At 40.0% G+C, this 27,540-nt stretch overlaps 1 protein-coding gene across 4 annotated transcripts; it reads left to right on the top strand.

Annotated features, from left to right (window-relative positions):
• Positions 1-184: 184 nt before the first annotated feature.
• On the top strand, positions 185-25,913 carry PRR11 (proline rich 11). 4 transcript variants are annotated; one of them, XM_045488199.1, is made up of 10 exons: positions 185-580; positions 10,032-10,164; positions 13,086-13,236; positions 13,478-13,600; positions 16,761-17,021; positions 19,384-19,482; positions 20,213-20,325; positions 22,189-22,248; positions 22,338-22,434; positions 23,269-25,913. In XM_045488199.1, exons 2-10 carry the CDS (start codon positions 10,037-10,039, stop codon positions 23,335-23,337), a joined length of 1,101 nt encoding a protein of 366 aa, XP_045344155.1. In that variant the 5' UTR covers positions 185-580; positions 10,032-10,036; the 3' UTR covers positions 23,338-25,913. The 4 variants fall into 4 exon arrangements, with proteins under 4 accessions (XP_045344155.1, XP_045344157.1, XP_045344158.1 ...); XM_045488201.1 differs by having other exon boundaries at positions 191-459; XM_045488202.1 differs by lacking the exon at positions 185-580 and adding an exon at positions 2,746-2,850.
• Positions 25,914-27,540: the final 1,627 nt, after the last annotated feature.

The following is a 27,540-nucleotide window of genomic DNA, read 5'->3' as shown; positions in this document are numbered from 1 at the left end:
ACAAAGACACAAAACGCCGCAGGAGGATTGGCTGCTGTATATATATATTTTTTCCATTGGCTGCACGCTCATCTCTACTTTCAATTTCATAGATAGGGCTCCGCAGAGAAGAGACTGCGATTGGTATAATCGGAAGAAGAGCCAACCAATTACAGAAAAGCTTCCACAAACAGCAGAAGGAATCTGTCACACCTTCTTAGGTCTCCTGCTTCCCCTCCCCTTCGCTCCCGCCTTCCACTTATTCATACAAGAAGCGCCTCAGCTTTCATTGGCCAGTGCGTGGTGACATCTTAACCAATCACAAACCAGACTGTGCTCCTACAGTACCCAGAGCGCGAATCGTGAAGAGACCTTGGCTACGATTGGTCCCTGCGTGATAAGGTTTTAATTTTGAATTGTTCTACATGGCGAGGGAGAGGCCACTACCCGGACTCCATCTAATCCCGAGCTCTTAGACTAGTAAGTGCAGCGAGATCTTCCTTCGGTAGCTGGCCTGTTGCTGCTTGTGTTCTTACAATTTACGGAGGTGGGGATTTGGGGTGTACTCGGGGAGATACAGCCGGGAAGAGGACGTTTGAGGGTGGGTAAGAAGTGCTCGGCTTGACTCCATCCTAACCATACTTGCATTTAATTAACGCTCTGCAAAATATGTTTTGGAGCAAAGCGTCAACCTTCCTTTTGCACGTTCCTTTAGATCTTGCTGTTCACTGTTGTCCGGAGACCAACAGTATCTGCATAACTTGGGCGCTTGTTAACAATGCAAATTATTGGGCTCCACCCAGACCCACTGATTCAGAATATGCATTTTAACAAGATCCCCCACCCCTAGTGATTCTTATGCACGTTAAAGTTTGAGAATGTACATTTCTTGATAGCGAGTATTACTATGTTCCTTGATAAACTCTTAATGTTGTCTAACGTTTTGTGAGAGTGTCAATTTTAAAAGTGTGCCCTGTTTGTTTGTGCCTAATAATACTGTGCTGGCTACATTTTAGGGAGCTGCAATCTCGGTAGAGAAACAAGACAAAAACTAAAAAAGCAATGTTGCACAGTGTAAAACGAAATTTAATATAACCAAGTACCAGAAATAGCCCTATGAATGTTCAAAGAGTAATGAACTGGTAAAGGAAATTGATAAATTGACTGAAAGCTGCTTACGGAAAAGTGTAAGAAACCTCCATAAAAATGTGTTTTTATGAAGAGGGTAAAGAAATGCAATTTTTTTTTAATTTTTTTAACGTTTATTTATTTTTGAGACAAAGAGAGACAGAGCATGAATGGGGGAGGGTCAGAGAGAGAGTGAGACACAGAATCCGAAACAGGCTTCAGGCTCTGAGCTGTCAGCACAGAGCCTGACGTGGGGCTCGAACTCACGGATCGCGAGATCATGACCTGAGCCGAAGTCGGCCACTTAACCGACTGAGCCACCCAGGCGCCCCAAGAAATGCAATTTTTATTTTCGTTGCTGTCACAGTTTTGGAAGTACCCCCTGACCAAAAGCACTTCTCGTATCATAGGATGAAGTTTTAATAGAAGCAGCAGTGCCAACTCCCGCAGAATACTATAATTCTTAGCCTATTATTTATTTCACCTTCCTACTGGAAATAGTTGTGGAGCCATCCTTTAACCATATATAGGAGTGGCATGATTTGAAGAACTTAAAAACCTCCCTCACTGAGAGATTTTTCAAAATTTAATTGTATTAAAGCATGTTCCTTAACTAAAAAAGAGACCACTTGTTAGCGAACACTTAGCAGGAATGATTTATTTCATTCATTTGTTGAAATTATTTAGTGCCTACTGCATTCTTGGTCCTGGGGAAACAAAGTTGAGTAAAATTTATCCTAACCTTAAAAAGCTCACAGTCCAGCTGGGTGGCAAACATGCAAACACAAATTACAATGCAATATAATAAAGGCTATAATAAGAATGTGTATAAAATGCTATGGAAGCAGAAAAGAGATGACATTTTCAGTCAGTATAAATTCCTTACGGATAGAGACTATGTTGGCCTTGTTTGGAATTGTATCCCAACACCTACCACACCTATCTACCATGGTGGATTATCAGCACTCAACAAATATCTGTGAGTAAAAATAACAGCATCTTGAAGGTTATATAAGTTGACTTGAAGGAGGATACCCCAAGCAGGGGGAAAGGCTATAGAAAGTATATTATAGAAAGTATTTGGTGTTTGCCATACCTGAAGTACAAACTGTCTCCTAATCACTAGAAGAGATGAGGCTGCAAAGGGCCATCAGACTAAATTGTGACAATCTTTTTTTTTTTTTAATGTTTATTTACTTTTGAGAGAGACAGACAGAGCATGAGTGGTGGAGGAGCAGAGAGAGGGAGACACAGAATCCAAAGCAGGCTCCAGGCTCCGGGCTGTCAGCACAGAGCCCCATGCAGGGGATGGGGCGAACGCTCTAACCCACAAACTGCAAGATCATGACCTCAGCCAAAGTCTGACGCTTAACTGACTGAGCCACCCAGGCGCCCCTAAATTGTGACAATCTTTAAAAAGTATGTTAAGGAAAAAAAAAAAGTATGGTAAGGAACCTGGGTGGCTCAGTTGGTTAAGTGTGGATACTCTTAATCTCAGCTCAGGTCATGATCTCACCATTCCTGGGATCTCCATCTGCACTGGGAGGGGCGCTTAGGTGGTTCAGTCAGTTAAGCGACGAGCACTTCATCTCAGCTCAGGTCTTTTTTTTTTTTTTCTTTTTCTTTTTTTAGTTTATTTCTTTATTTTGAGAGAGAGAGAGCACGTGAGGAGCAGAGAGAGAATCCCAAGCAGACCTCACAGTGTCAGCACAGAGCCCAATGCAAGGCTTGAACTCAAGAATGGTAAGATCACGACCTGAGACAAAACCAGAAGTGTGTCCTTCACCTGAATGAGCCACCCAGAACCCCCTCAGCTCAGGTTTTGATCTCAAGGTCGTGAGTTCAAAGCCCGCTTTGGGCTCTACACTGGGCAAGAAGCCTACTTAAAAAAGGAGGGGGTGGGCAGGGCCCCTGGGTGGCTCAGTTGGTTAGGCATCCGACTTCAGCTTAAGTCAGGATCTCATGGTTAGTGAGTTCCAGCCCTGCATGGGGCTCTGTGCTGACAGCTCAGACTCTGGAGCCTGCTTTGGATTCTGTGTCTCACTCTCTCTCTGTGTCTCTTCCCAGCTCACACACAGTCTCTCTCTCTCTCTCAAAAACGAATAAATTTTAAACAAATTTTTTTTTTTACTAAAAAAAAGGGATGGGGGTGCCGGGGTGGCTCAAGTCAGTTAAGCATCCGATTTCAGCTCAGGTCATGCTCTCACAGTTGATGGGTTTGAGCCCCTCATCAGGCTCTGTGCTGAGAGCTCAGAGCCTGGAGCCTGCTTCAGATTTCGTGTCTCCTCTCTGCTCCTTCCCGCTTGCACTCTGTCTCTCTCTGCCTCTCAAAAATAAACAAAAATGTTTAAAAATTAAAAAAAAAAGATAACAGATAACAATTAGCAAATTTAGGTGAATAGTATACGAGTATATTTTTCCAGAATAAATATGATCTTTTATTTTTTCTTTTTATATTTTCAATTTATTTTTTTTTTTTAATTTTTTTTTTTTTTTCAACGTTTATTTATTTTTGGGACAGAGAGAGACAGAGCATGAACGGGGGAGGGGCAGAGAGAGAGGGAGACACAGAATCGGAAACAGGCTCCAGGCTCTGAGCCATCAGCCCAGAGCCCGACGCGGGGCTCGAACTCACGGACCGCGAGATCGTGACCTGGCTGAAGTCGGACGCTTAACCGACTACGCCACCCAGGCGCCCCTCAATTTATTTTTTTATTGAAGTATAGTTGGCACACAATGTTACATTTGTTTCAGGTGCTGACATATGCGTATTAATTATACTATCATAAATTTGTCAGGGTTTGAAATTTTTCAAAATAAAAAAAGTAAGAGAAAATAGGCTACAGCAAAAATCTAAAATGGGAAAGATGACAAAAGCAACTGAACTTAGAAGATAGAAAGAGGAAGGACAGGATGAATGAATCACATAAATATTTCAAATTCATGTATATAAGTATATATTATACATATTAAATATTTTATTCTATAATGGATCTCATTTCCTCATCTACCTTTTTTTTGTGGGTGGTAGTACATATTGTTTTTAATCAACCTTAAAGTCTTTTCAAAACAAGGCAGGTAAAAAGGAAGGAATAGTACTTTTCAATAAAAAAGTAGGAAAAATGCTTTGAGTAATCTTAAAAAAAAAAAATGAGCTTCTATCTAGTGTTAGTAGTTGGAATCCTGCTTGGTCCAGCAAAAAGAATTTGTATGTCTCATTACTTTTCTGGAAAGGGACAAGTATATGTGTTTTAACCTCGGAAGACTGTTGCAGATTATTTCAGGCAATTATCCTCTACAGAACATCTACTAATGCTTTTATTAAAGCAATGATAATAAAACAAACTTTAGCGTGAGTTCTCTGTCTTGTTTGATTTAGGAATTCTTTAACTTTCATTTTTTGAAAGAACAGTTATCACTTTTGAATGGAACACTAATCTAGGAATTATCTCAGACTGAACCTTTTTACCTTGACAGATTTGACATATTCTCTCAATTCTCTGCATGTGCCAATTACTGTGTTTAACTAAAAGGTTATTAGAGTAACAATGACTCAGAGCCCAGGGGACACACACACACACACACACACACAGAAGAGAAAGGAGAAAATATGATTTAGTTCCTAGATTTTTTTTTCATTGAAAAATTATCTCCAAAATGACATACATCAGCTTATATAGGACTCTTTAGAAATTTGAATGAATGGGCATTGGTAAAACCACCAGAAAAGGGCTAGAAAGAGATGGCTCAGTTTCAGAATGGTGGTACTCTATTTTTCTAGCTAATAATATATACCAGAGGGGAGCCTGGGTGGCTCAGTCGGTTAAGCAGCCAACTTTGGCTCACGTCATGATTTCATGGTTGGTGGGTTAGAGGCCTGCTTCGGGCTCTGTGCTAACAGCTCAGAGCCCAGAGTCTGCTTTGGATTCTGTGTCTCCCTCTCTCTGTCCCTCCCCTGTTCATGCTCTCTTCTCTGTCTCTCAAAAATAAATAAACATTAAAAACATTTTTGGCAGGGGGGCACCTGGGTGGCTCAGTCAGTTAAGCGTCCAGCTTCTACTTAGGTCATGATCACATGATTTGTGGGTTCAAGCCCCACATCAGGCTCAGTGCTGACAGCTCAGAGACTTGGGTCTGCTTTAGATTCTGTTTCCCTCTCTCTTTGTCCCTCCCCACTTGCACTCTCTTTGTCTCTCAAAAATAAATAAACATTAAAGTTTTTTTTTATTTTTTAATACAAATATAATATATACCAGAGATTAACTGTCAAATGCAAGACTTATTATAATTAGAAACAAATAGCAGTCCTCTGAATCATCTCTTTATAATCCTGACTCCCACTTGCCAAAGGCAATTACTATCCATTCTTATAATTGTTTCTGTTGTTTACCTCCATGATTCTAAAAGACATGCTTACAATACTATTTCTTTTCTAACTTTTTTCTTTCCTTCCTTCCTTCTTTCCTATTTTCCTTCCTTCCTTCCTCCTTCCTTCCTTCCTTCCTTCCTATTTTCCTTCCTTCCTTCCTTCTTTCCTTCCTTCCTTCCTTCCTTTCCTTCTTTCTCTTCAGTATTAAACACTTATATAAATTAGAAAACTACTGATTTCCACTTTCTCTCCTATCTTCACAATATACCTATACCATGTTTTTGGCTAAATAAACAATCAGTGGCTTTGCTACTAAATACTGTGTAATAGCTGAACATATAAGTGTTACTATGATTACATTTTTTTCTTTTATAACTTTTTTCCTACTCATTTTTAAATGCTTTTTTAAAAGCATTTATCAATAATTTGGCCCCAGTTTTACAGAAGAACAGTGAACTCAGCTCAGAAAGGTCAATACACTAGGTAATTTATTGGTTTCCCTTTTTTTTTCCTTAGAGACAATGTTACTGAAGCCTGCTATTGGTCTTGCTCATTTCACTGGCTGTGGGTGCTCTAAGACAGGAATTAGCAAACTACAGTTTTTGTAGATCCCATGAGCTAAGAATGTTTTTTTTACAATTTGTAATAGTTGAAGAAAAATCAAAAGAAGAATATTTTGTGACACCTGAAAATTATATGAAATTCACATTTCAGTGGCAATAAATAAAATTTATTGAAAAAATTTATTGGTACACAGCCATACTCATTTGTTTTAAGTACTGTCCATGGCTGTTTGGATGCTACAGTGGCAGAGTTGAGTGGTTATGGTAGAGACCAGGTGGCTTACAAAGCGCAAAATATTTATTATCTGGCCCTTTACAGAAAAGGTTTGCTGACTCCTGCCCTAGGCCTGCTTCAAAGCTGTCTTCCAATGACTTCTGGCCACTATTACCCTGGAAATTGCCACTGTTTATCTTAATGCTGTCCTCACACTTGACTAAAAGTGTGACCAGATATAAAATTCCAGGATGGAAAACATTTCCTTCAGAAGTGTGGCTGTTGAAGTCTGATGCCATTCTATTCTCAGACCTCTGTATCTATACTGTTTTTTTATCTCATGAAGCCTTTAATTTTTTTTTTTTTAATGTTTATTTCTGAAGGGGAGAGAGACAGAGCGTGAGTGGAGGAGGGGCAGAAAGAGAGAGAGAGAGAGAGGGACAGAGCGTGAGTGGGGGAGGGGCAGAGAGAGAGACACACACACACACACACACACACAGAATCTGAAGCAGGCTCCAGGCTCTGAGCTATCAGCCCAGAGCCCGACGCGGGGCTCGAACTCACGGACCGCGAGATCGTGACCTGGCTGAAGTCGGACGCTTAACCGACTGCGCCACCCAGGCGCCCCTTAAGATTTTATTTTTAAGTAACCTCTACACCCAACGTGAGGCTTGAACTTCTGACCCTGAGATCAATCATCATATGCTCAACTTACTGAGCCAGCCAGGTACCCCTATAATGTTCTTTCTTGTAAATTTCATATGCAGCTGATTTTCAGAGAATACTATTGTTGATTTTTACCGATTTCTTGTATCGGTAGCCAACCCATGGTTGCAATTTATAAACAAGTATAGTCCTAATAGGAATGTCAGTTGATATTTTCATTTATTATTCTATAGAATAAGATAAAGTGAATCACAAAGATTTCTTTGGAACTTCACTTCAGTTGTATAAGCAACTTTGATGAATCAAATACTAGTTTTCAAATACTGGAACATTTCTCAATTTTTTAATGCTATTCACAACGTAACAACTACAGACAAGATATGATTTTAAATTTAATCTGCATTATTAACATTTTCTTTATCACTTTCTTAACAGTCAACAACATAATGAATCAAGCCCTGATTTGTAATGTTGTTGTTTTTTAAAAATTTTTTATGTTTATTTTTGAGGTGGGGGCGGTGGGAGCCGGGGGGGGGGGGGGGGAAGAATCAGAGAGAGGGAGACAGAGGATCCAAAGCAGCTCTGCACTGACAAGAGAGAGCCTTAAAGGGGCTATAACTCACAAACCTTGAGATCATGACCTGACCTGACCTGAGCCTAAGTTGGTTGCTTAACTGACTGAGCCACCCAGGTGTCCCTGTAGTGTTTTTTAATATTCATTGTGTAAATACTCCCATCATAGGCAATTTCAGGTTTTCAATATGAAGTCATTGAATATGGGGTTGGACAGAAATGAACATTCTATAGCATTTTCACTATATAGATACAATAAGGTGAATAACCTCAAAAGCATAGATAATAGTAAAATCATTAGAAAGTGATGAGTTTTGCATCATATTTATTACCATTTTAAATATAAATTATCTAATTATAAGCTTATATAACTTAATTTTAATGGTGGATGTGTTTAACAACTAACTTGCAGATTTCCTGAAAAGGTAACAGTTGATGCCAATCCCAGCATACCACTGGAGTGGAGATAAAGGTATAGAGCCAAGTTTAAATGAGAATGTCCAGCTCCTTTCTTTAAAATCTATTTTTATAACTAAGGGATTGGTGAGAATAAGGGAAAAAAGAGGCAGGAGGCCAATTCTCTGTGTCAGTTTGGTGTCTAACAAAAGACATCAAAGGGAGAGAGGGAACAGAAGGGGGAGGGCTGTGTAGAGGAGGGCAGATAGAAGACAAGGAAGAGGAGTTTACCACGGAAGTCTCAGGTTCTGGGGATTTCAACCAGTGAACTCTGCACCTTAGAGAGAGGTTCCCAGTGACATTTCTCCATAGAAAGTTGTGGGCATGAGTTTGATGAGGTTTAATCTTCTTTTCAGGCAACCACAAGATTGCCGCTTCCTCTGAGGCTTCCCTAAACTTCTTCATTCAGAGTATTTCGGTTTTGTGTTATTTTAAGTTTGTTTAGAAAAAATCAATCAATCCTTTAGCCATCCTTTGTATTTAACAATCCTTGCTTGGCCTTCTTTTATTATTTCAGCAGGAAGGAGAAGTGATATAATAAAGGTGAAGTCAGCTAAGTATTTTTCAGTGTGTCTCCCAAGCCTCTAAGAACAATTAAGGAAACACTGTTAGTTTGAGACCTGGCATCAATTCAATTAAGATGCTGTAAGGAGGGGCGCCTGGGTGGCGCAGTCGGTTAAGCGTCCGACTTCAGCCAGGTCACGATCTCGCGGTCCGTGAGTTCGAGCCCCGCGTCGGGCTCTGGGCTGATAGCTCAGAGCCTGGAGCCTGTTTCCGATTCTGTGTCTCCCTCTCTCTCTGCCCCTCCCCCGTTCATGCTGTCTCTCTCTGTCCCCAAAATAAATAAACGTTGAAAAAAAAATTTAAAAAAAAAAAAAAAAAAAAAAAAAAAAAGATGCTGTAAGGAAACTTTACTCCTGGAAGAGCTGTTGATAATATGCACTGTCACCCATTGCCATTAGGGGTGCCCTCTGCAAGTCCAAAGCTCTTGGAACTACAGTAAGCCGCTTCTGGGTTTTTACAATCCACAGTGGGTAAAAAGCTGGGTTTCTTCAACCAGTGCAATCTGAGAGCTGAGCAAGCCTACAACTGCATACCAATTATTGAAAGGTTACTGGGTGAACAAAAGTGGAATGAATGTGTATTTTAAAGGCCAATTGTTCCTATTCAAATGTAAGTTTGAAAGGAAGGAGGCCCAGCCCTTGAAACCATTTTTATTTCTGCTACTTGAATAAAGACATCTTTGTTCTTCAGGTAGCAACAACTGAAACCAGCAAAGCCCTTCTTCTCATCAAACTAGCTCTGACTTAATTTTCCTCAGAAAAGAATCTAGATTAAAATCTACCACTAGATGGTGTTTTAAAATGCTTTAAAATAAATGTTTTGAAGCACCCATGTCTTAGATTTGGGGTAACTTATTACGTTGTATATCTCCTATTTAATCTACTGTTGCATGATAGAGTATTAGAAAGAATGGTCTTTGTAGACTTACTTATATACTGCTTTACATTGGGCAAATCATCTAATCTTTCTATGTCTCAGTTTACTTTTATGTAAAAATAGGAATAAAAATCTTCTTCCACAGGGATAAAATCTTGCAGGATTTATTCAGTGAAGAGTCACTGAAAAAATGTATGTGAAGGTGCATAAAAGTAAGTGGACATTCAATGGTTAAATTTGTTTCTTCCACTACCTACTCTACCTATCACAGTGGATGCTCAGTAAATGTTACTGGTAAAGAAACTTCTTTTAATACCAACTCGAGCCATTTTCTCTGTTATAAGAAAGGGAAAATACACTTGACTTAATGAAGAAAAGCAAGACAAGCAAAACAAAATTAGAGAGTAATATAATGCCAAAGCTGAGTCTCTCTAAAGATACTTCAAATCTGGGTTTAAATTTTTCTTCACTTCAGGGGACTTCCAGGATGCTAGTAGCAATGTATTTCCTAACCATGGTGGTTGGTTACAAGGATGTGCTCACTTTGTGATAATTCATTGAACTGTACTGTTAAGATTTGTGCATTTTCTATATGTATATATAATTCTAAAATAAAAAATGTAAAAAAATTTTTTCTCTACAGAAATCATGCCCAAGTTCAAGCAACGAAGAAGAAAGCTAAAAGCCAAAGCCAAAAGATTATTCAAAAAAAGAGAAGTCTCTCACTTTCAGCCCAAGCTAATTATACCTCCTCCTCAGCTACCCTCACCAGAAAGGTAAGGTTTAAATAAAGAACAGAAAAAATATTAAAAATCTAATCTATTAAGGATAGGGTTGATGTTGAAAATGTTGGGGTTCAGAGCCAATGGTCAAGAAAGAATTCTTGAGACCTCTTAAGTGCAAAAAGATGGTTTAATTAAAGCACAGGGACAGGACCCATGGGCAGAAAGAGCTGCACTGAGGTTCTGTTGGGTGACAGATTGTATACTTTCAAGTGGGGAGGGAGTTAGGGATAGCATAAGTCTCTAAGGAATTTGGAGGCAAGGTTTCCAGGACCTTGAGGGGCTAGCTGCTGTTAGGATAAAGTCATTTACTAACTGTCTAGTAAAACCTTAGTCGTGAGACCTTTAGATGTTTATCGGTGGGCAATATGTTTGGAGAATGATTGCTAACATATATCTTGGGGGAGTAGAGATAAAGGAAGTTTCCAAAGGGATTTTCATATGCTAAAGAAGATTTATAGGATCCTGGGAGGTCAGGATAATATTAAGCTAAAATTGCTTTTTGCCCAAAGTGTCAATATCGAAGCAGCTGAGCTCCCAGAGAAAGGTCACTGTATTTCAAGAACTTGTCAATGGGCTGTAGGCAAGAAGAGAATCTAATTTTTCATTTGCCTTTGTTTCCCATATCAGAATTACCAGATTTAGCAAATAAAAACACAAAATGCCCAATTAAATTTGAATTTCAGATAAACAATAATTTTTTTAATATTGTACCATGCAACATTTGCAATATACTTATATTACAAAATTATTCATCCTTCATCTGAAATAAAATTTTCACTGAGCATCCTGGATTTTATGTGGTGAACATAGTTCAAGAGTAAAAATCACAGAATTGTATTGGAGATGCACAGATTGACTATTTTCTTCTTCCCTAGTCAATTTAATTGTATAAATCTGCTAAGTGATGAAAGAGGGGTATAGGACTAGAATTTAAATCTTAGTTTTGGTTTTGTCAATTATTCTCTGGGCCTTAGGTTTAGATGTGCTATTGAAAGAGGCTCTTAAGTCATAGGAATCCTAGGATACTGTGTTTCAAAATAAAACACTTTATGCATTTTATTGTTATAACTCTCTTTACAGAAAAAATTTTTAAATAAACAGGCCCTCAAAAAGCGTTAATCATGATATTATCCTAACTCTTCTCTATCTCTCTTGAATATTAAAAACAGCCCCTAACTGGTCTTCCTGCTTCTGCCCTTGCCCTCTGCAGCATATTTCAACACAGTAGTCAGAGTGAGTCTGTTAAAAATCATGTCAAATTGCCCCTCTGCTTAAAACTCTCCAGCGGCTTTTCCTGGCTTAGTTGCAAGAGCATGTGACTCTTGATCTTGGGGTCCTGAGTGCAAGCCCCACCTTAGACATAGAGATTACATTTCAGTAAATCATATATACATACATACAAATATACATACTCTCCAATGTCTTCCTCTCTCAAAGTAAAAATTAAAATCCTTTGTTTGACCTACTAGGCCTTTATGATCTGACTTTGACATTATCTCCTAATCCCCTACCTTCAGTTTCTCCACCCTAGTCATCCTGGCCTCCTTGCTGTTCCCTAGACACCTCAGACAAGCTGCCATCTCAGGGCCTTTGCCCTTACTCTTACCCTTGCCTGGAATGCTCTTCTCCCAGATATTTGTATTGCTGACTTCTCCAATTTTTTTTTAAATTTTTTAAAAAATGTTTATTTATCTTTGAGAGAGACAGAGACAGAACGCGAGTGGGTTAGGAGCAGAGAGAGAGGGAGACACAGAATCCAAAGCAGGATCCAGGCTCTGAGCTGTCAGCACAGAGCCCGACACAGGACTTGAACTCATGAACCGTGAGTTCATGACCTAAGCCAAAGTCGGACGCTCAACCGACTGAGCCACCCAGGCGCCCCTCCAATTTTTTTTTTTTTTTTTTTTTTTTTAAGTAGGCTCCATGCCTAAAGTGGGGCTTGAACTCATGACCATTGATCCATTGATTAAGAGTCGCATGCTCAGGGCACCTGGGTGGCTCAGTTGGCTCAGCAGCCGACTCTTGGTTTCAGCTCAGGTCATGATCTCATGGTTTGTGAGATCAAGCCCTGTGTCAGGCTCCCTAATGACAGCTGACAGCTCCTAGCTTGCTGGGGATTCTCCCTCTCCTCTCTCTCTCAAAATAAATAAATAAAGTTAAAAAAAACAGAGTTGCATGCTCTGCCACTGATCCAGCCAGACACCCGTGTTGCTAGCTTCTTTACTTTGTTAAGGTTTTTTTTCTCAAAAGTCACCTTCTCAATGAGACTTCAATGCCCACCCTACCTACAATTTCACCTCCACCCAATGTTTCTCTCTTGATATATCCTTTTCCTTAGTATTCACTAAATAGCAACCCATATATATTATTTACTTACTTTTACCTTTCTTTCATGACATGTAAGTTCAGTGAGGGCAGGGTTTCTATCTATTTTGTTCATTACTGAATCCCTGATGCCTCTCTCTTTTTTTTTTTTTAATGCGTATTTATTTTTGAAAGAGAGAGACAGACCATGAGCAGGGAAGGGGCAGAGAGAGAGAGGGAGACACAGAATTTGAAGCAGGCCCCAGGCTCTGAGCTGTCAGCATAGAGCCTGATGCAGGGCTTGAACTCATGAACCATGATGAACCATGAGATCATGACCTGAGCTGAAGTCGGACACTTAACCGACTGAACCCCCAGGTGTCCCCCCAATGATGCCTCTTTATTTGCTATTTATTTTATTTATTACAATCTATTTGCTTTACAAAATAATTTGTGGATCTCAAAACTCTAGAATTTAATGCAGAATTTGGCTTTAGGTAGGTGGGCTCTGCTCCTGAGTCATACTATAAAACTAGCTTGTTATTTAAACAGAAGCTGTTACTCCAACTCAGGAGTTTTTTATTTGTTTGGTTTTGTTTTTCCTACAGAGTGGTTACTCCTTCAGCAGATATACCCCTTAGCAGAAGCTGGCTAAGATCATCCTGGAACTTCAAATTTCCCAATATCAAAGATACAATAAAACTTTGGACAAATAGAGTGTGGTCTATATACAACTGGTGCCAGAACTGCATGGCCCAGGTATGGGTTTGACATACCTATTTTCAGCAATATGGTTTTTCTACTATTTGGTGTGTATGTTCACATGTGTGTATGCTCAGGTCAGCACAACACTCAGGCCAAGCTCAGGTAAGATGAAATTATGAGGTCATGTATGCCTTTGCTTCTGTAAAACATACATCAAACCACTTTCTTGTCTCTTTTTTCCTGTCTTTATCATGCTGCTTATAGAATTCAGCCTTGTTTATTTTTTTAATTTCAGAGTTTAGAAGTATTGAAAGACACCATCTTTCCATCCCGTTTCTGCCACCGAGAACTTCACAGTCTGAAACAACGGTTTTGCATTTTGGAAAATCAATTATGCAAGCTCCAGGAAACTCTGAAGGTTGGTATTGGGTTTTGTTTTGTTTTATTTTGTTTTTAAGTTTTATTTATTTATTTTGAGAGAGAGAGAGAGCTGGGGAGGGGCAGAGAGAGAGGGAGAGAGGGAAAATCCCAAGCAGGCTCCATGCTGTTGGTACAGAGCCTGATGTGGGGCTCGAACCCACAAACCGTGATACCACGACCTGAGCTGAAATCAAGACTCAGCCACTTAATCGACTGAGCCACCCAGGGGCCCCTGAAGGTTAGTACTGTTAAATAAAAAAGCAATCTAGAATTAGGGAAGGAGGGCAGGCATTATCCCCCATAGAAATTCCATTATGCTTTTACCAGAAGGAGAGATGGGTACAGGTAAGTGCTAATCTTGGGCCTGTTTGTCCTCAGATCCATTCCTTAGGCTTCAAGGCTCTGTTCTGTACTGCAGGGGGCTAACCGCACAGGCTGTATTTCCCGAGCTCCATGTCACCTGGTTCCTGGTTGTGCTGGGCTAATGGGAGACATTCATGAGAGACTAGAGCTGGAGGGGAGGTGGGGTGTTTTGCCTCTTCATTCTCTGCACTGGGCAATTTCTCCAGTGATGGTTGATGTTGTCTCTCTCACTCTAGCTTGCTCCAGGTAAGTCTACCTGTTTCTTGATTCTCTGGATTAACCCACCTCCAGAGATCTGGTTATACTGCTCTTCCCTTTGTCCCTCCAGCCTCAGGGTATTCAATGGCTTTCTACTGTTGCTAATCTCTGGGCTGCCTCAGTGTCCCCTGTGTGCTTTTCAGCTCGTTCATCATCAATGTAACCAACTGCCTACATTATATTCTTCCTCTTTTATTTATTTATTTTTATTTATTCCCCACCCCCACCCCGCTTTTAAATACTTGGGATGATTCTATTTCCTTGACTGATATAGGCAGAAAAAAATTATAAATATCCACTCTCTCCAAACTCCCCTAAGCAAGGCCCTTACTTTCAACATCTAAAACTCAAAAAATAAACATTGCACTTACTGTTTTGGAGTGAAACTTCTGGGATTACAACCCTTCTCCCAGAATTTATACCTCAAGATGAATTAGACAGAGGAAGAAAGGCAAATCACCTCATTCCTCTGGGCCTCAGTTTCCTCAGCTATAAAATGAGGATGATATCATCTATAGCGGGCTGAATTGATGGCCTCCAAAAGATCTGTCCAAGTCTTAATCCCTGGAACCTGTAAATGTTACCTTATTTGAGGAAAAGATCTTTACTCATGTAATTAAATTAAGGACTTTTATTTTTAAGAAATCTCTACACCCAGCATGGGGCTCGAACTCATGATCATAAGATCAAGAGTTGCATACTTTGCCAACTAAGCCAGACAGGCACCCCTTAAGTTAATGATTTGGAGATGAGGAGATCATAAACTGGTATCTGGGTGGACCCTAAATCCAATGATGAATGTCCTTATGAAAGAGACAGAGTAGAGCATGCACAGAGGAAAGGAGGAGCAGTGGGACCACAGGCAGAGATTGGAATGATACAGCCCCAAGCCCAGGAATGGCCCCAGCTACCCAAAACAGGAAGAGGTATGGAACAGATTCTTCCCTAGAGCATTGGGAGGTAGCACAGCCCTGCTGATGCCTTGATTTTGGAATTCTAGCCTCTAGCACTGAAGACAATGAATCTCAGGGGCACCTGGCTGGCTCAGTCAGAAGAGCATGCAACTCTTGTTCTCAGGGTTGTGAGTTCAATCCCCACATGGGGTGTAGTGATTACTTAAATAAATAAAACTTTAAAACACTGAATTTCAATTGTGTTAAGACACAAAGTTTGTGATAATTCAATACAGCAGCCATAGGAAACTAATTTCATTTACAAGGGCTGCCATGATAAAGTAGCATGGTCCAGGTGGCCTATATAACAGAAATTTATTTTCTCACAGTTCTAGAGGCCAGAAGTTAACACCAAAGTGTTGGCAGAGTTGGTTTCTTCTTAGGCCTCTCTCTTTTGGCTTGCCTTCTCACTGTGTCCTCAAATGGTCTTTTCTCTGTGCACACACATCCCTGGTGTTTCTCCTGTGTGTTCAGATTTCTTCTTTTTATAAGGACATCTGTCAAATTGGATGAGAGCCCACCCTAATAGCCTCATTTTAACTCAATCACTTCTTTTCTTTTAATGTGATTTATTTATTTTTGAGAGAGAGAGAGAGACAGAGCAAGAACAGTGAGAGAGGGGCAGAGAGAGAGACACACAGAATCCGAAGCAGGCTCCAGGCTCCAAGGTGTCAACACAGAGCCTGACATGGGGCTCAAACTCACAAACTGTGAGATCATGACCTGAGCCGAAGTCAGACACTTAACCCAGTGAGCCACCAGGCACCCCTAACTTAATCATTTTAAAGGCTCTATCTCCAAAGTCATTCTGAGGTACTTGGATTAGGGCTTCAACATATGAGTTGGGAGGGGAGTAGGGGATACAATTCAGCTCATAGCATTCATGTTCCATCCCCTTGGCCTTTTTATCAGTTCCCTGAGTATACTGTAGTCAGGGGAGTAGGGGATACAATTCAGCTCCATTGTATTCATGTTCCATCCCCTTGGCCTTTTTATCAGTTCCCTGAGTATACTGTAGTCAGGGGAGTAGGGGATACAATTCAGCTCCATTGTATTCATGTTCCATCCCCTTGGCCTTTTTATCAGTTCCCTGAGTATACTGTAGTCTTGGCTGCATTAAGTACTTTTGCCTCTGCCAAGAACTTTCTTTCCCCAGACCTTATCTCCCTTGAGACCTGGTAAGTCACAATTCATCCTTGAGATTATGGCTAAATATCACTCCCCAGGTTTCTCACTATTCATGATCACAGCACAATTCACTGTTTTCACTGAAGCATTATTTTGTTTTATTCTGAGTATGTGTATGTTTAATGTCTGTCTTCCTTACCAGACTGTCAGCTCCATGATATGACAAACAGAATTCACATTCCCATAGTGCCTGGCATATAGCACACACAAAACAAATACATGAATGAATAGATGAATGAATGAGTGAATGAGCTTGTGATAAATGAGAAAACATTATAAAACACATAGTGTGCTGAGAAAGCATTCAGTACATGGTAGCTATTATCTTGATGACTCTGAGCCTCAAGAACCAAATTAATCTGTTATTTATTTGCCAAATGTAATGTTTTCTTACAGGCTATCTTGGAAAATTCTTCCTGCCCAAACTGTGGTCAGACATGTCACATAAGTGGTAAACTTACAAATGTGCCTGCCTGTGCTCCAACCACCCCTGGAGAATCTAGAGCTGTACTTCCTCCCACGCTGCCACAGCCAGCCACCCATCTTCCTCCTCTTCCACCTCCGCCTCCACCCCCTCCACCTCCTCCTCTACCTCCACCTCCACCACCTATAGCACCTTTGCTGCTCAGAAAATCCAGTCGCACTAAAGCACTTCAGGTAGGAAACAATCCAGTAACGATGTATTTTGATCAGCGTATAATGTAGGAGTAAAACAAGGCAGCCTTTAAAAAAAATTTTTTTTTAATGTTTATTTATTTTTGAGACAGAGAGAGTGCAAGTTGGGGCAGGGCAGAGAGAGAGGGAGACACAGAATCTGAAGCAGGCTCCAGGCTCTGAGCTGTCAGCACAGAGCCTGATATGGGGCTTGAACCCAGGAACCGTGAGATCATGATCTGAGCCCAAGTCTGACACTTAACCGAACTGAGCCACCCAGGTGCCACCTCCGCCCTTTTTTTTTTTTTTTTTTTTTTTTTTAATTTTTAAAATTTAAAATTTTTTTTAAGCAAGGCAGACTTTTTTTTTTTTTTTTAAACGTTTATTTATTTTTGAGACAGAGAGAGACAGAGCATGAACGGGGGAGGGGCAGAGAGAGGGAGACACAGAATCTGAAACAGGCTCCAGACTCTGAGCTGTCAGCACAGAGCCCGACGCGGGTCTCGAACTCACGGACCGCGAGATCATGACCTGAGCTGAAGTCGGCCGCTTAACGACTGAGCCACCCAGGCGCTCCAAGGCAGACTTTTAAGACTAGGCTAAGGCCCTTAAGAGGAAAGCCACATTTTTTTTCTGATTCCATATCTTAATTATGTCAATTATTATGTTTTTAAAAACTCAGACCCATTGGAACTCACAAAAGCTGGATTTAGAAATAAAAGTGATTTTTTTTTTAAGGATAAATGAATGAAACCCAGTAGACTGGAATATTCCTAATGGATTGTCATAATATCTTTTTACCAAAAGCAAAGCCACCCTGGGAAACCAAAGTAAGAACAGAAGATGGCTTAGTGAGTAAAGTCAGAATAAAGAGAAGTGATGGATCCTCAAGTATAATGTCATTAGACTGGAAGACCAGTCTCCATTAATTAGTTATCTGCCAAGGGGATCAGAATATTTGTGTATCTGGGGCACCTGGGTGGCTCAGTCGGTTAAGCGGCCGACTTCAGCTCAGGTCATGATCTCACGGTCTGTGAGTTCGAGCCCTGCGTCGGGCTCTGTGCTGACAGCTCAGAGCCTGGAGCCTGTTTCGGATTCTGTGTCTCCCTCTCTCTCTGCCCCTCCCCCGTTCATGCTCTGTCTCTCTCTGTCTCAAAAATAAATAAATGTTTAAAAAAAAAAAAAAAGAATATTTGTGTATCACTAAGATAAACATGACCCTGTTTTCAAATCTGCTGGATTTTAACTACAGATGCATTTGGTTTAAAATGGCTGAGTTAAATAAATCCAGACCCCATAATGTATACCTCTCTGGCTACACATTCTTGTTCTGTGGGAACTGAATCATCTTTTTAGGTAATTCAAGCAAAATTTCACTTTAATTTGAGGAACTCCTTTTTTTTTTTTTTTTTTCAACGTTTATTTATTTTTGGGACAGAGAGAGACAGAGCATGAACGGGGGAGGGGCAGAGAGAGAGGGAGACACAGAATCGGAAACAGGCTCCAGGCTCTGAGCCATCAGCCCAGAGCCCGACGCGGGGCTCGAACTCACGGACCGCGAGATCGTGACCTGGCTGAAGTCGGACGCTTAACCGACTGCGCCACCCAGGCGCCCCTCCTTTTTTTTTTTTTAATGTATATTTTTTTATTTATTTTCAGAGAGAGAGAGAGAGCTCGTGAGCTGGGGAGGGGCAGAGAGAGGGGGAGGGAGAGAATCCCAAGCAGGCTCCGCACTGTCAGCATAGAGCCAGAGGTGGGGCTCAATCCCACAAATCATGAGATCACGATCTGAGCTGAAATCAAGAGCTGGATGCTTGACCAACTGAGTCACCGTGGTGCCCCTGAGGAACTCCTTCAACCCCTGTCTTATTATAGTGACTCCTGAGGAAGATGTATAGCTGCAGGGAACTAGCCCATCTCTTATGTACTATCAAAGCCTTACATTTTGATAAATACTTTGCAATAGCATTAGCATCCATGGGTACTGAAAACAGCATCATTTTTTATTGAATGGAAAGAATTTAATAGGCTCCTAGTGTAAATAAGCATTAATATTTAAATGAGTCTTTAAAAACTTTTTTTTAATGTTTATTTATTTTTGAGAGAAAGAAGGAGACAGAGTGCAAGTGGGGAAGGGCAGAAAAAGAGGAGACACAGAATCCGCAGCAGGTTCCAGGCTCTGAGCTGTCAGCACAGAGCCCGACGCAGGGCTCGAACTCATGACCCATGAGCTGAAGTCGGACACGTAACCAACTGAGCCATCCAGACGCCCCATTAAATGAGCCTTTAAAAACTAGGTTTGGGTTTGTATTTGACTAGATATCCTGGTTACAATCTGAATTGTAACCTCTCTATGTATTTTAAGGCTGGACCATTAAAAAAAGATGGACCCATGCAAATAACAGTTGAAGATCTACTGACTGTGAAATTAAAGAAGACACAGTGTTTTGATGAAAGGAAGAAGGTAAGATATCACTGACCATACACATGGTCTTTCAGCTTTTAACCTGGTTGTCTCTTTCTGGAAAATAATTGTAAGTCTTATGTATAGAAGCCATTCTGTGGTAAGTATTTGATGTTTTGGGGGTTTTTTGGTTCAGCTAAGACAGCAGAAGAGAGGATTTATTGTACGTGTGTTACATTCAGCCACAAATGAAAACAGAATTAGTCCCAAAAGTCACAGGTTCAGAGCAAAGGACCAAAAGACACTATTTTGGTATGAGCAAGGCGAGTCTCTCAAAAGTGGTCACTGCAACCAAATGGTGATGAATGTTCTAGATCCATAGAATCAAGCTCTAGAAAGTAGGCATGCAGTGCAACAATTGGTACCAGCATTCCTGGCCTCTGGCTTTCCTTATGTCTACGCCTGTGGCTCCACGGGTGTATAAGCTAGTGGTTTACTTGGACCTCTGCCTCATCTTTCTTCTTTTATGATTCAGCCAGCACATTTACTTCTTCCTACACTTGGCTCTCTTGGAGCAGAGGTTTCCATGAGATGAAACCTCAATTTTATCTACCAACCATTAGTCTAAAGAGGTAGAGACATACTCTGAAGTTTTGGAATACAAGTTGAGTAGAATAGTAGATATATCTTACACATACTCAGCATCCAAATATTCATTGTTTCAGCATATTTATATTTTGAATGACATTTTTAAGTGTGTTTTGATACTGTCTCATTTTTTTATTTAAAGCTTGTATCATCACCAAAGACACGGAATCCACTAGTTACTGTCTCTGACCTGCAGCATGTCACCCTGAAACCCAACTCCAAAGTGCTATCAACTCGAGTTACAAATGTCTTAATGTAAGGAACTGTACTGTGTTGTGCTCTACTGTTACTTAAAAGAATGATTTTTTGCTTATCTCTAACTTTAAAAGTTATATATGCTCATTGTAGAAAAATGGAAATCCACAGAAAAGTTTAAAGAAGAAAACAATCATTCAAATAACCGTATGATTGAAGATAGTCACTGTTAACATATTATTGTTTAGCATTGTAATCTTTGAATAGGTGTCTACTCTATTATTTCCATTTCATGATGCTGTTTATTGTTAAGATACACCATTGATTTAATAGTGGGTTTGTGGGGGAGCACCTGGCTTGCTCAGTTGGTAGAGTGTTACAAGTCTAGATCTCAGGGTCATGAGTTCAAGGCCCACGTTGGGCACAGACAATTACTAAAAAAAAAATAGTAGATGGGGGAAAGAAATATTATCAAGAATTTTTTTTATTATTCTTGAATATATTATTCTTGAAATATTATCAAGAATTTTAATTTTTTTAATGTTTATTCATTTTTAATAGATGGAGACAGAGCACAAGTGGGATAGGGGCAGAGAGAGAGGGAGACACAGGATTTGAAGTAGACTCCAGGTTCTGAGCTGTCAGCACAGAGCCAGACGGGGGGCTCAAACTCACGAACCATGAGATCGTGACCTGAGCTGAAGTTGGACACTTAAATGACCGAGCCACCCAGGTGCCCCAAAATATTATCAAGAATTTTAAGAGCAGTCCAATTTCAGAAATAATAAGATATGAAAACTAGTATATCTTAGAATGAATGAAATGTGTGTGTGTGCATGTACTTGTTTGTGTACCTGTATATGATCATATTGTACATACAATTTAAGGCTTTTCCCATTTAATGTGTCAAGAATTTTCCTCATCTCATTAAAAATCAGTTTAAAGTTTTGGGGTTTTTTTTGTTTTGGGTTTTTTGTTTTTTAGTTTGTTTATTTGTTTATTTGTTTATTTAGAAAGAGTTGGAGGGGCGCCGGGGTGGCGCAGTTGGTTAAGTGTCCGACTTCAGCCAGGTCACGATCTCGCGGCCCGTGAGTTCGAGCCCCGCGTCAGGCTCTGGGCTGATGGTTCAGAGCCTGGAGCCTGTTTCCGATTCTGTGTCTCCCTCTCTCTCTGCCCCTCCCCCGTTCATGCTCTGTCTCTGTCTGTCCCAAAAATAAATAAACGTTGAAAAAAAAAAAAAAAAGAAAGAGTTGGAGCTAGTAGGGCAAGGCAGAGAGAGAGAGAAAGAGAATCCCATGCAGGCTCCATGCTGTCAGCATAGAGGCTGACATGGGGCTTGATCTAATGAACTGCGAGATCATGACCTGAGCTGAAATCAAGAGTCAGACAATCAACCAACTGAGCCACCCAAGCACCCTAAAAATCAGTTTAAATCATCATTTTTACTTCTTTAATATATGCAGTTCATTATATGTAAGTTTTATAGATAAACTCCTGTTTTGAGACATTTAGGTTGTTTATGATTTATTTCCACCTCTTCAGTGAACATCCTTGTCCATAATCTGTGTGCATAGCTGAGTTCCTCCCTAAGATGGAATCATGAATGTATAATTACTGAGGCAAGAAGTATTACTTATTAGGACGATTATATTGCCTTATGTTCCTATCAGCATCTACTGCTTTTTTTTTTTTTTTTTTTTTTTTGAGTAGTTTCCATTCCCAAAGTGGGCCTTGAACTCACGATCCCAAGATCAAGAGTTACACACTCTACCAACTGAGCCAGCCAGGCGCCCCTCTACTGCTATTTTTTAATGTAACAAATAGAACTACTTTCTAGGATGTTGCCTGTAGAAATGACTGCTTTGCTTTGGGAAAAATGATAAAATCTGGCAAGCTCTAACTTTTGTATTTTTATTTCGTCAGTACTCCTGGTAAAAGCCAGATAGATCTGCGGAAACTACTTAGAAAAGTTGACGTAGAGAGGTAACACGCTCCCTTATCTTTATGGTTTCTAAACCCACTTGAAAAATTGGTATATAACACAGCTTGTAATATTTTCATTATCTTTGCAGGAGCCCAGGTGGAACCCCGCTTACGAATAAAGAAAATATGGATACAGGAACTGGACTGACTCCAGTAATGACCCGGGCCTTGAGGAGAAAGTTTCAGGTAAACCTTTAGGAAAAAAATAAAATTTTTCCTTTTCTTCAAAATCATTTATTTAGAATCGTATTCTAAAGGATTTTTTTTTTATTTTTTTAATGTTTATTTATTTTTGAGAGAGAGAGAGAGAGAGACAGAGCATGAGCAGGGGGAGGGGCAGAGGGAGAGAGGGAGACATAGAACCAGAAGCAGGCTTCAGGCCTCTAAGCTGTCAGCACAGAACCCAACGTCGGGCTCAAACCTGACACGGGGCTTGAACCCACGAGCTATGAGATCATGACCTGAGTCAAAGTCAGATGCTTAACCAACTGAGCCACCCAGGCGCCCATCTAAAGGATTTTTATTTATTTATTTTGAGAGAAAGAGAGTGCATGTAAGTGAGTGGGGGAGGGACAAAGAGGGAGAGAGAGAATCCCAAGCAGGCTCCACACTGTCAGTGCAGAATCTCACCCAGGGCTCAAACCCACGAACCATGAGATCATGACCTGAGCTGAAATCAAGAGTGGGATGCTTAAGCAACTGAGCCACCCAGGTGCCCCGACTGCTCTTCCATCCTTAAGGTGTGGCTTTTATCCTCATGGTGAAGAATGCCTATACCTCCTGAAGCCTGGTGTCCACATTCTAGGCAAGATAGGTGAAAGGCAAAGGGCAAAAGGGTGTGCTAGCTAAGCTACCCCTCATCAGAAGGTGCTATCCAGGAACTTCTGACTATATGAAAGAAAGTGGGAAAAGTGGTTTTTAGAGTCTGGCTGCATTGGATTCTGTTAGTGAGGAAGGAGAACTGTGTTGGCCACAGGAACATAATTCATATTATAACTAGGACCTTTTTTTTTTCCATAGATGGCTCACCCTAGAAGCCCAACTCAAACTCTGCCACTTTCTACAAACAGCTTTGATGAACAAAACTGATGTCAACTCAGCCTGACTCCATGTGATGATCCATAAAATGAACAGATAAAATCACCCCAATCCTTTTTTTTAATATAGTAGAGTAGGTATAAGTAATTATACTAATATATAATTCCATCTAAAGAATTAAAGTATGTGTGGAGCCCCCATACATACTATGATACAAAGTGAGTATTTGGATATTTTTTAGTTTCATGATCAATAAGAGAACAGATAGGAAAATGCAATCCCCAAAGTGATGTTTATCCTGGAGTTACCCAATTAGGTTGGAGAGGTTGTTCACATTTAACTAGATAACAGATTTGTATTCAATAGGTAGAGTTATGACATTAAAGTAAACTGGTCCCCATTCATCTTGCGTATCCTCGGGTAATTAAAAAGAAAAGTTATTTCATCCCGTAACGCTAATGCATTCTCTAAGTGCTACAGACTTGATCAGTAAAAAAGTCTGATAGTAAACAGAAATCATTTATTTGATGAAATTAATGATTTCTGTTTTCTGTTTACTATGAACAGTTAAGAGGTAAGACCTTTCCCCCTCCCAACCCAGTTATTTTCCAAAAGGATGTGAAGCAAAATGTCCAATATAACCTTAAAATTTAGAACATACCATTTCTAGCATTTAGAAATGATATCTAGGTAGTTCTATCTGGCTCACTGAAGTCTGAGATATTCCTTTCATTGATATTTGCTGTCCACATTCATGCAGCTAAATATAAGTTTTACAAGGACCTCAACATGAACCTTGTATTTTCCCCAGTGGCCTGCCAAGGATTATTTGAAGTCCATAGCAGATTCACTTGGAGACCTAATTCCTGTCCTCATCAGCCTATTGTTTCAATACCAGTAATAATGCACACCTCACTGGATTTTTGTTCTTTCCCACCAGTCCAGGGTTGCCAGATTTAACAAAAACAAATATATAACAAATTTGAATTTCAGATAAACAACTAACAACCTTTAAATATACATATGTCCAGGAGCGCCTGAGTGGCTCAGTCGGTTAAGTGTTTGACTACAGCTCAGGTCATGATCTCAGCGTTCATGAGTTCGAGCCCTGCATCGGACTCTGTGCTGACAGCTCGGAACCTGGAGCCTGCTTCGAATTCTGTGTCTCCCTCTCTCTCTGCCCCTCCCCAGCTCATGCTCTGTCTCTCTTCCTCTCTCTCTCTCTCTCTCAAAAATAAACAAACATTAAAAAAAATTTTTAAATAAATAAATATAAATATGTCCTGTTAAACAATGAATTGTTTATTTTAAAATAAGGAAGTCCCAGATATTTCATGGGAGATATTTCTACTACAAAAAGTATTCATCGTTTATCTGAAATTCAGACTTAACTGGGCATTCTATATTTTATCTGGTAACCCTGCAAATTTGCCAGGTATTTCTGGGAGCCCCCAGCTTGTCAGACATGTCTACTTAGCATTGGACACAACTGTAGCTTCAGCCAGGATCCCCATAATTAATGTGTTAAGTATCACAGAGGAAGGGGAACTTTCGTTAGGGTGAGTTCCTGTGACTGAAGGTGAGGATTAGCTTTGATGACGATAACCTCCCCTGCAGTTCCAAGAATAATGGTAGCAGCTGCTCATGGATAGGAAACAAGGGGTTTTAGATCGTCCCTGAACTTTGTAGCCTGACAGGGAGCAGCTGCATAGATGATATCCTTGAAATATACCCTGGTTAGCATAGGCTAAAAAAGATATGTTAGTTATTTCTCAGAAATGCCTATATTTCCACAGATAAAGATTGCTTTGAGATGCCAAATAGAGTGTTGTGTCACCAGACTGGAAAGCCAATCTGAGGGTGATGTTTTGTTCTTATGAGACCCATGTTTATGTTTATAACACATTTATAAATGAAAATGAAGCAGGTAATAAAGTTAAGACACATACCTGCTTCTAGTTAGAAAAAAAAATCTGCTAGCTACATTTATATTATATAAGAATAAAGGGAATGATCACAGAATAAAACATTTGAGTATTTGTAACAAGTATTTTATGGGGCATTTATAATGCCTATATTGATAAACCAGCATGTACTGTCTCAATTTAATTGAAATGACTTGATGGGGCACCTGGGTGGCTCAGTCTGTGAGGATCCAACTCTTGATTTCAGCTCAGGTCATGATCCCTGGGTCAGGGGATCACACCTCCTGTCAAGCTCGGCACTGAGCGTGGAGCCTGCTTAAGATTCTCTCTCTGTCCCTCTGCCCCTCTCCCCAGCTTATGCTCTCTCTCTCTCTCAAATTAAAAAAAAATTTTTGATGATTTGATTATTCTTGTGAAATAAAGGGTCATAAAAAAATGCTATAGAAATCCTATATAATAAACATTTGTAAAGGTGCTGTTGCCATTGTACCAGTATTAAAATGTGCTCTACCTTGTATCTTTTACTAATTTTTATGACAGGTTTTATTTTGTATCCATATGAGAATCCTATAAATGCTATGGTTTCATTAAACTGTTGCTAATTATACACTTTCAATGCTTATTTTCAGCTGAATAACAACGAGACAATATAAACACCAAGGTACATCTGATTATGTTTTTAAATAAAGAGCAATAAGAAACCTTTGGTTTTTCTCTGTTTAATGGTTTTTACTAGACATATAACAGAAAAATGCATAAAACATCAATACATAAATTAACAAATCGTAATGCAAATGCTCATATAACCACCAAGAAAGGTACATTATAAATGTCTGTAGAAACCCTGCTTGTCTCCCTCCCCCTAACATAATCCCTCTCTTCAAGAAGAAACTACTGGTATGCTTGTTATAATAAATATTTCCATGGGGCATCTGCGTGGTTTAGTCGGCTAAGTATCCAACTCCTGGTTTTGGCTCAGGTCATTAACTCACAGTTTTGTGAGTTGGATCCTGCTTTTGATTCTCTGTCTCTCTCTCTACCCCTGCCCCACTCACACTGTCTCTGTCTCTCTCAAAATAAATAAACTTAAAAAAATAATAAAATTAAAAACAATATTTCCTTGTTTTTACCCTCTAAGTATACATCCCTAAATGCTATGGTTTATTTTCCTTGTTTTTGAACTATATAAATAGAATCATACACTATATATTTTGTTTCTGCCTTCTTTCAATCAATATTTTTTTTAATTTTTTTCTTTAACATTTATTTATTGTTGAGAGACAGAGTGCGAGCAGGGGAGGGGCAGAGAGAGAGGGAGACACAGAATGTGAAGCAGGCTCCAGGCTCTGAGCTGTCAGCACAGAGCCCGACACGGGGCTCGAACCCACAAACTGTGAGATCATGACCTGAGCCGAAGTCAGACGCTCAACAGACTGAGCCACCCAGGTGCCCCTAATCAACATTTATTTTTAAGATTCAGCCATGTTACTGTGTAATGCAATAGATCACTTATTTTTGTTGTGTAAATTTAGTTATTCATCCTATTGTTAGTGGACATTTGGATTGTTAATAGTTTCTGGCTACTATAAATCATGCATGCCATTATGAATATTCTTGAACATGTACATATACGCAAGAATTACTCTAGTGTGTATACCTAAGAGTGGAACTGCTAGATTTTAAAACATGCCTAGGGGCATCTGGGTGGCTCAGTGGGTTAAGCTTCTGACTTTGGCTCAGGGCATGATATGGTTAGTGAGTTAGAGCCCCACTTTGGGCTCTCTGCTGTCAGCACACAGCCCACTTTGGATCCTGTGTCCTCCTCTCTTTGCCCCTGCTCGCACTCTGTCTCTCAAAAATTAATAAACATTAAAATAAAGTAAAATAAAATTAAATAAACATGCCTATTTTCCAGAACGTGTCAAATTGGTTCCCCAGGTGGTTGTACCAATCAATTCATGGTCCCTTCAGCAAAGTAGGAGAGTTCTTGTTGCTCCTGTTTTCTTCAAGGGACTCTTTTTTTTTTTTTTTTTTTAAGTTTATTTATTTATTTTTTTTTTTTTTTAAATTTTTTTTTTCAACGTTTATTTATTTTTGGGACAGAGAGAGACAGAGCATGAATGGGGGAGGGGCAGAGAGAGAGGGAGACACAGAATCGGAAACAGGCTCCAGGCTCTGAGCCATCAGTCCAGAGCCTGATGCGGGGCTCGAACTCACGGACTGCGAGATCGTGACCTGGCTGAAGTCGGACGCTTAACCGACTGCGCCACCCAGGCGCCCTATTTATTTATTTTGAGAGAGAGAGAGAGCAAGCACAAGCAGGAGAGAG

This window comes from Leopardus geoffroyi, chromosome E1 (assembly GCF_018350155.1).
Source record: "Leopardus geoffroyi isolate Oge1 chromosome E1, O.geoffroyi_Oge1_pat1.0, whole genome shotgun sequence".
Lineage (NCBI taxonomy): Eukaryota > Metazoa > Chordata > Mammalia > Carnivora > Felidae > Leopardus > Leopardus geoffroyi.
This window is presented reverse-complemented; position numbering and strand designations above follow the sequence as displayed.

Coding starts and splice junctions, on each gene's coding strand:
- PRR11 (XM_045488198.1), top strand. CDS start 6,956: ATGCTCAACTTACTGAGCCAGCCAG. Junction 13,237..13,477: donor GCCAGAACTGCATGGCCCAG/GTATGGGTTTGA, acceptor TTTTAATTTCAG/AGTTTAGAAGTATTGAAAGA. Junction 17,022..19,383: donor GTCGCACTAAAGCACTTCAG/GTAGGAAACAAT, acceptor ATGTATTTTAAG/GCTGGACCATTAAAAAAAGA.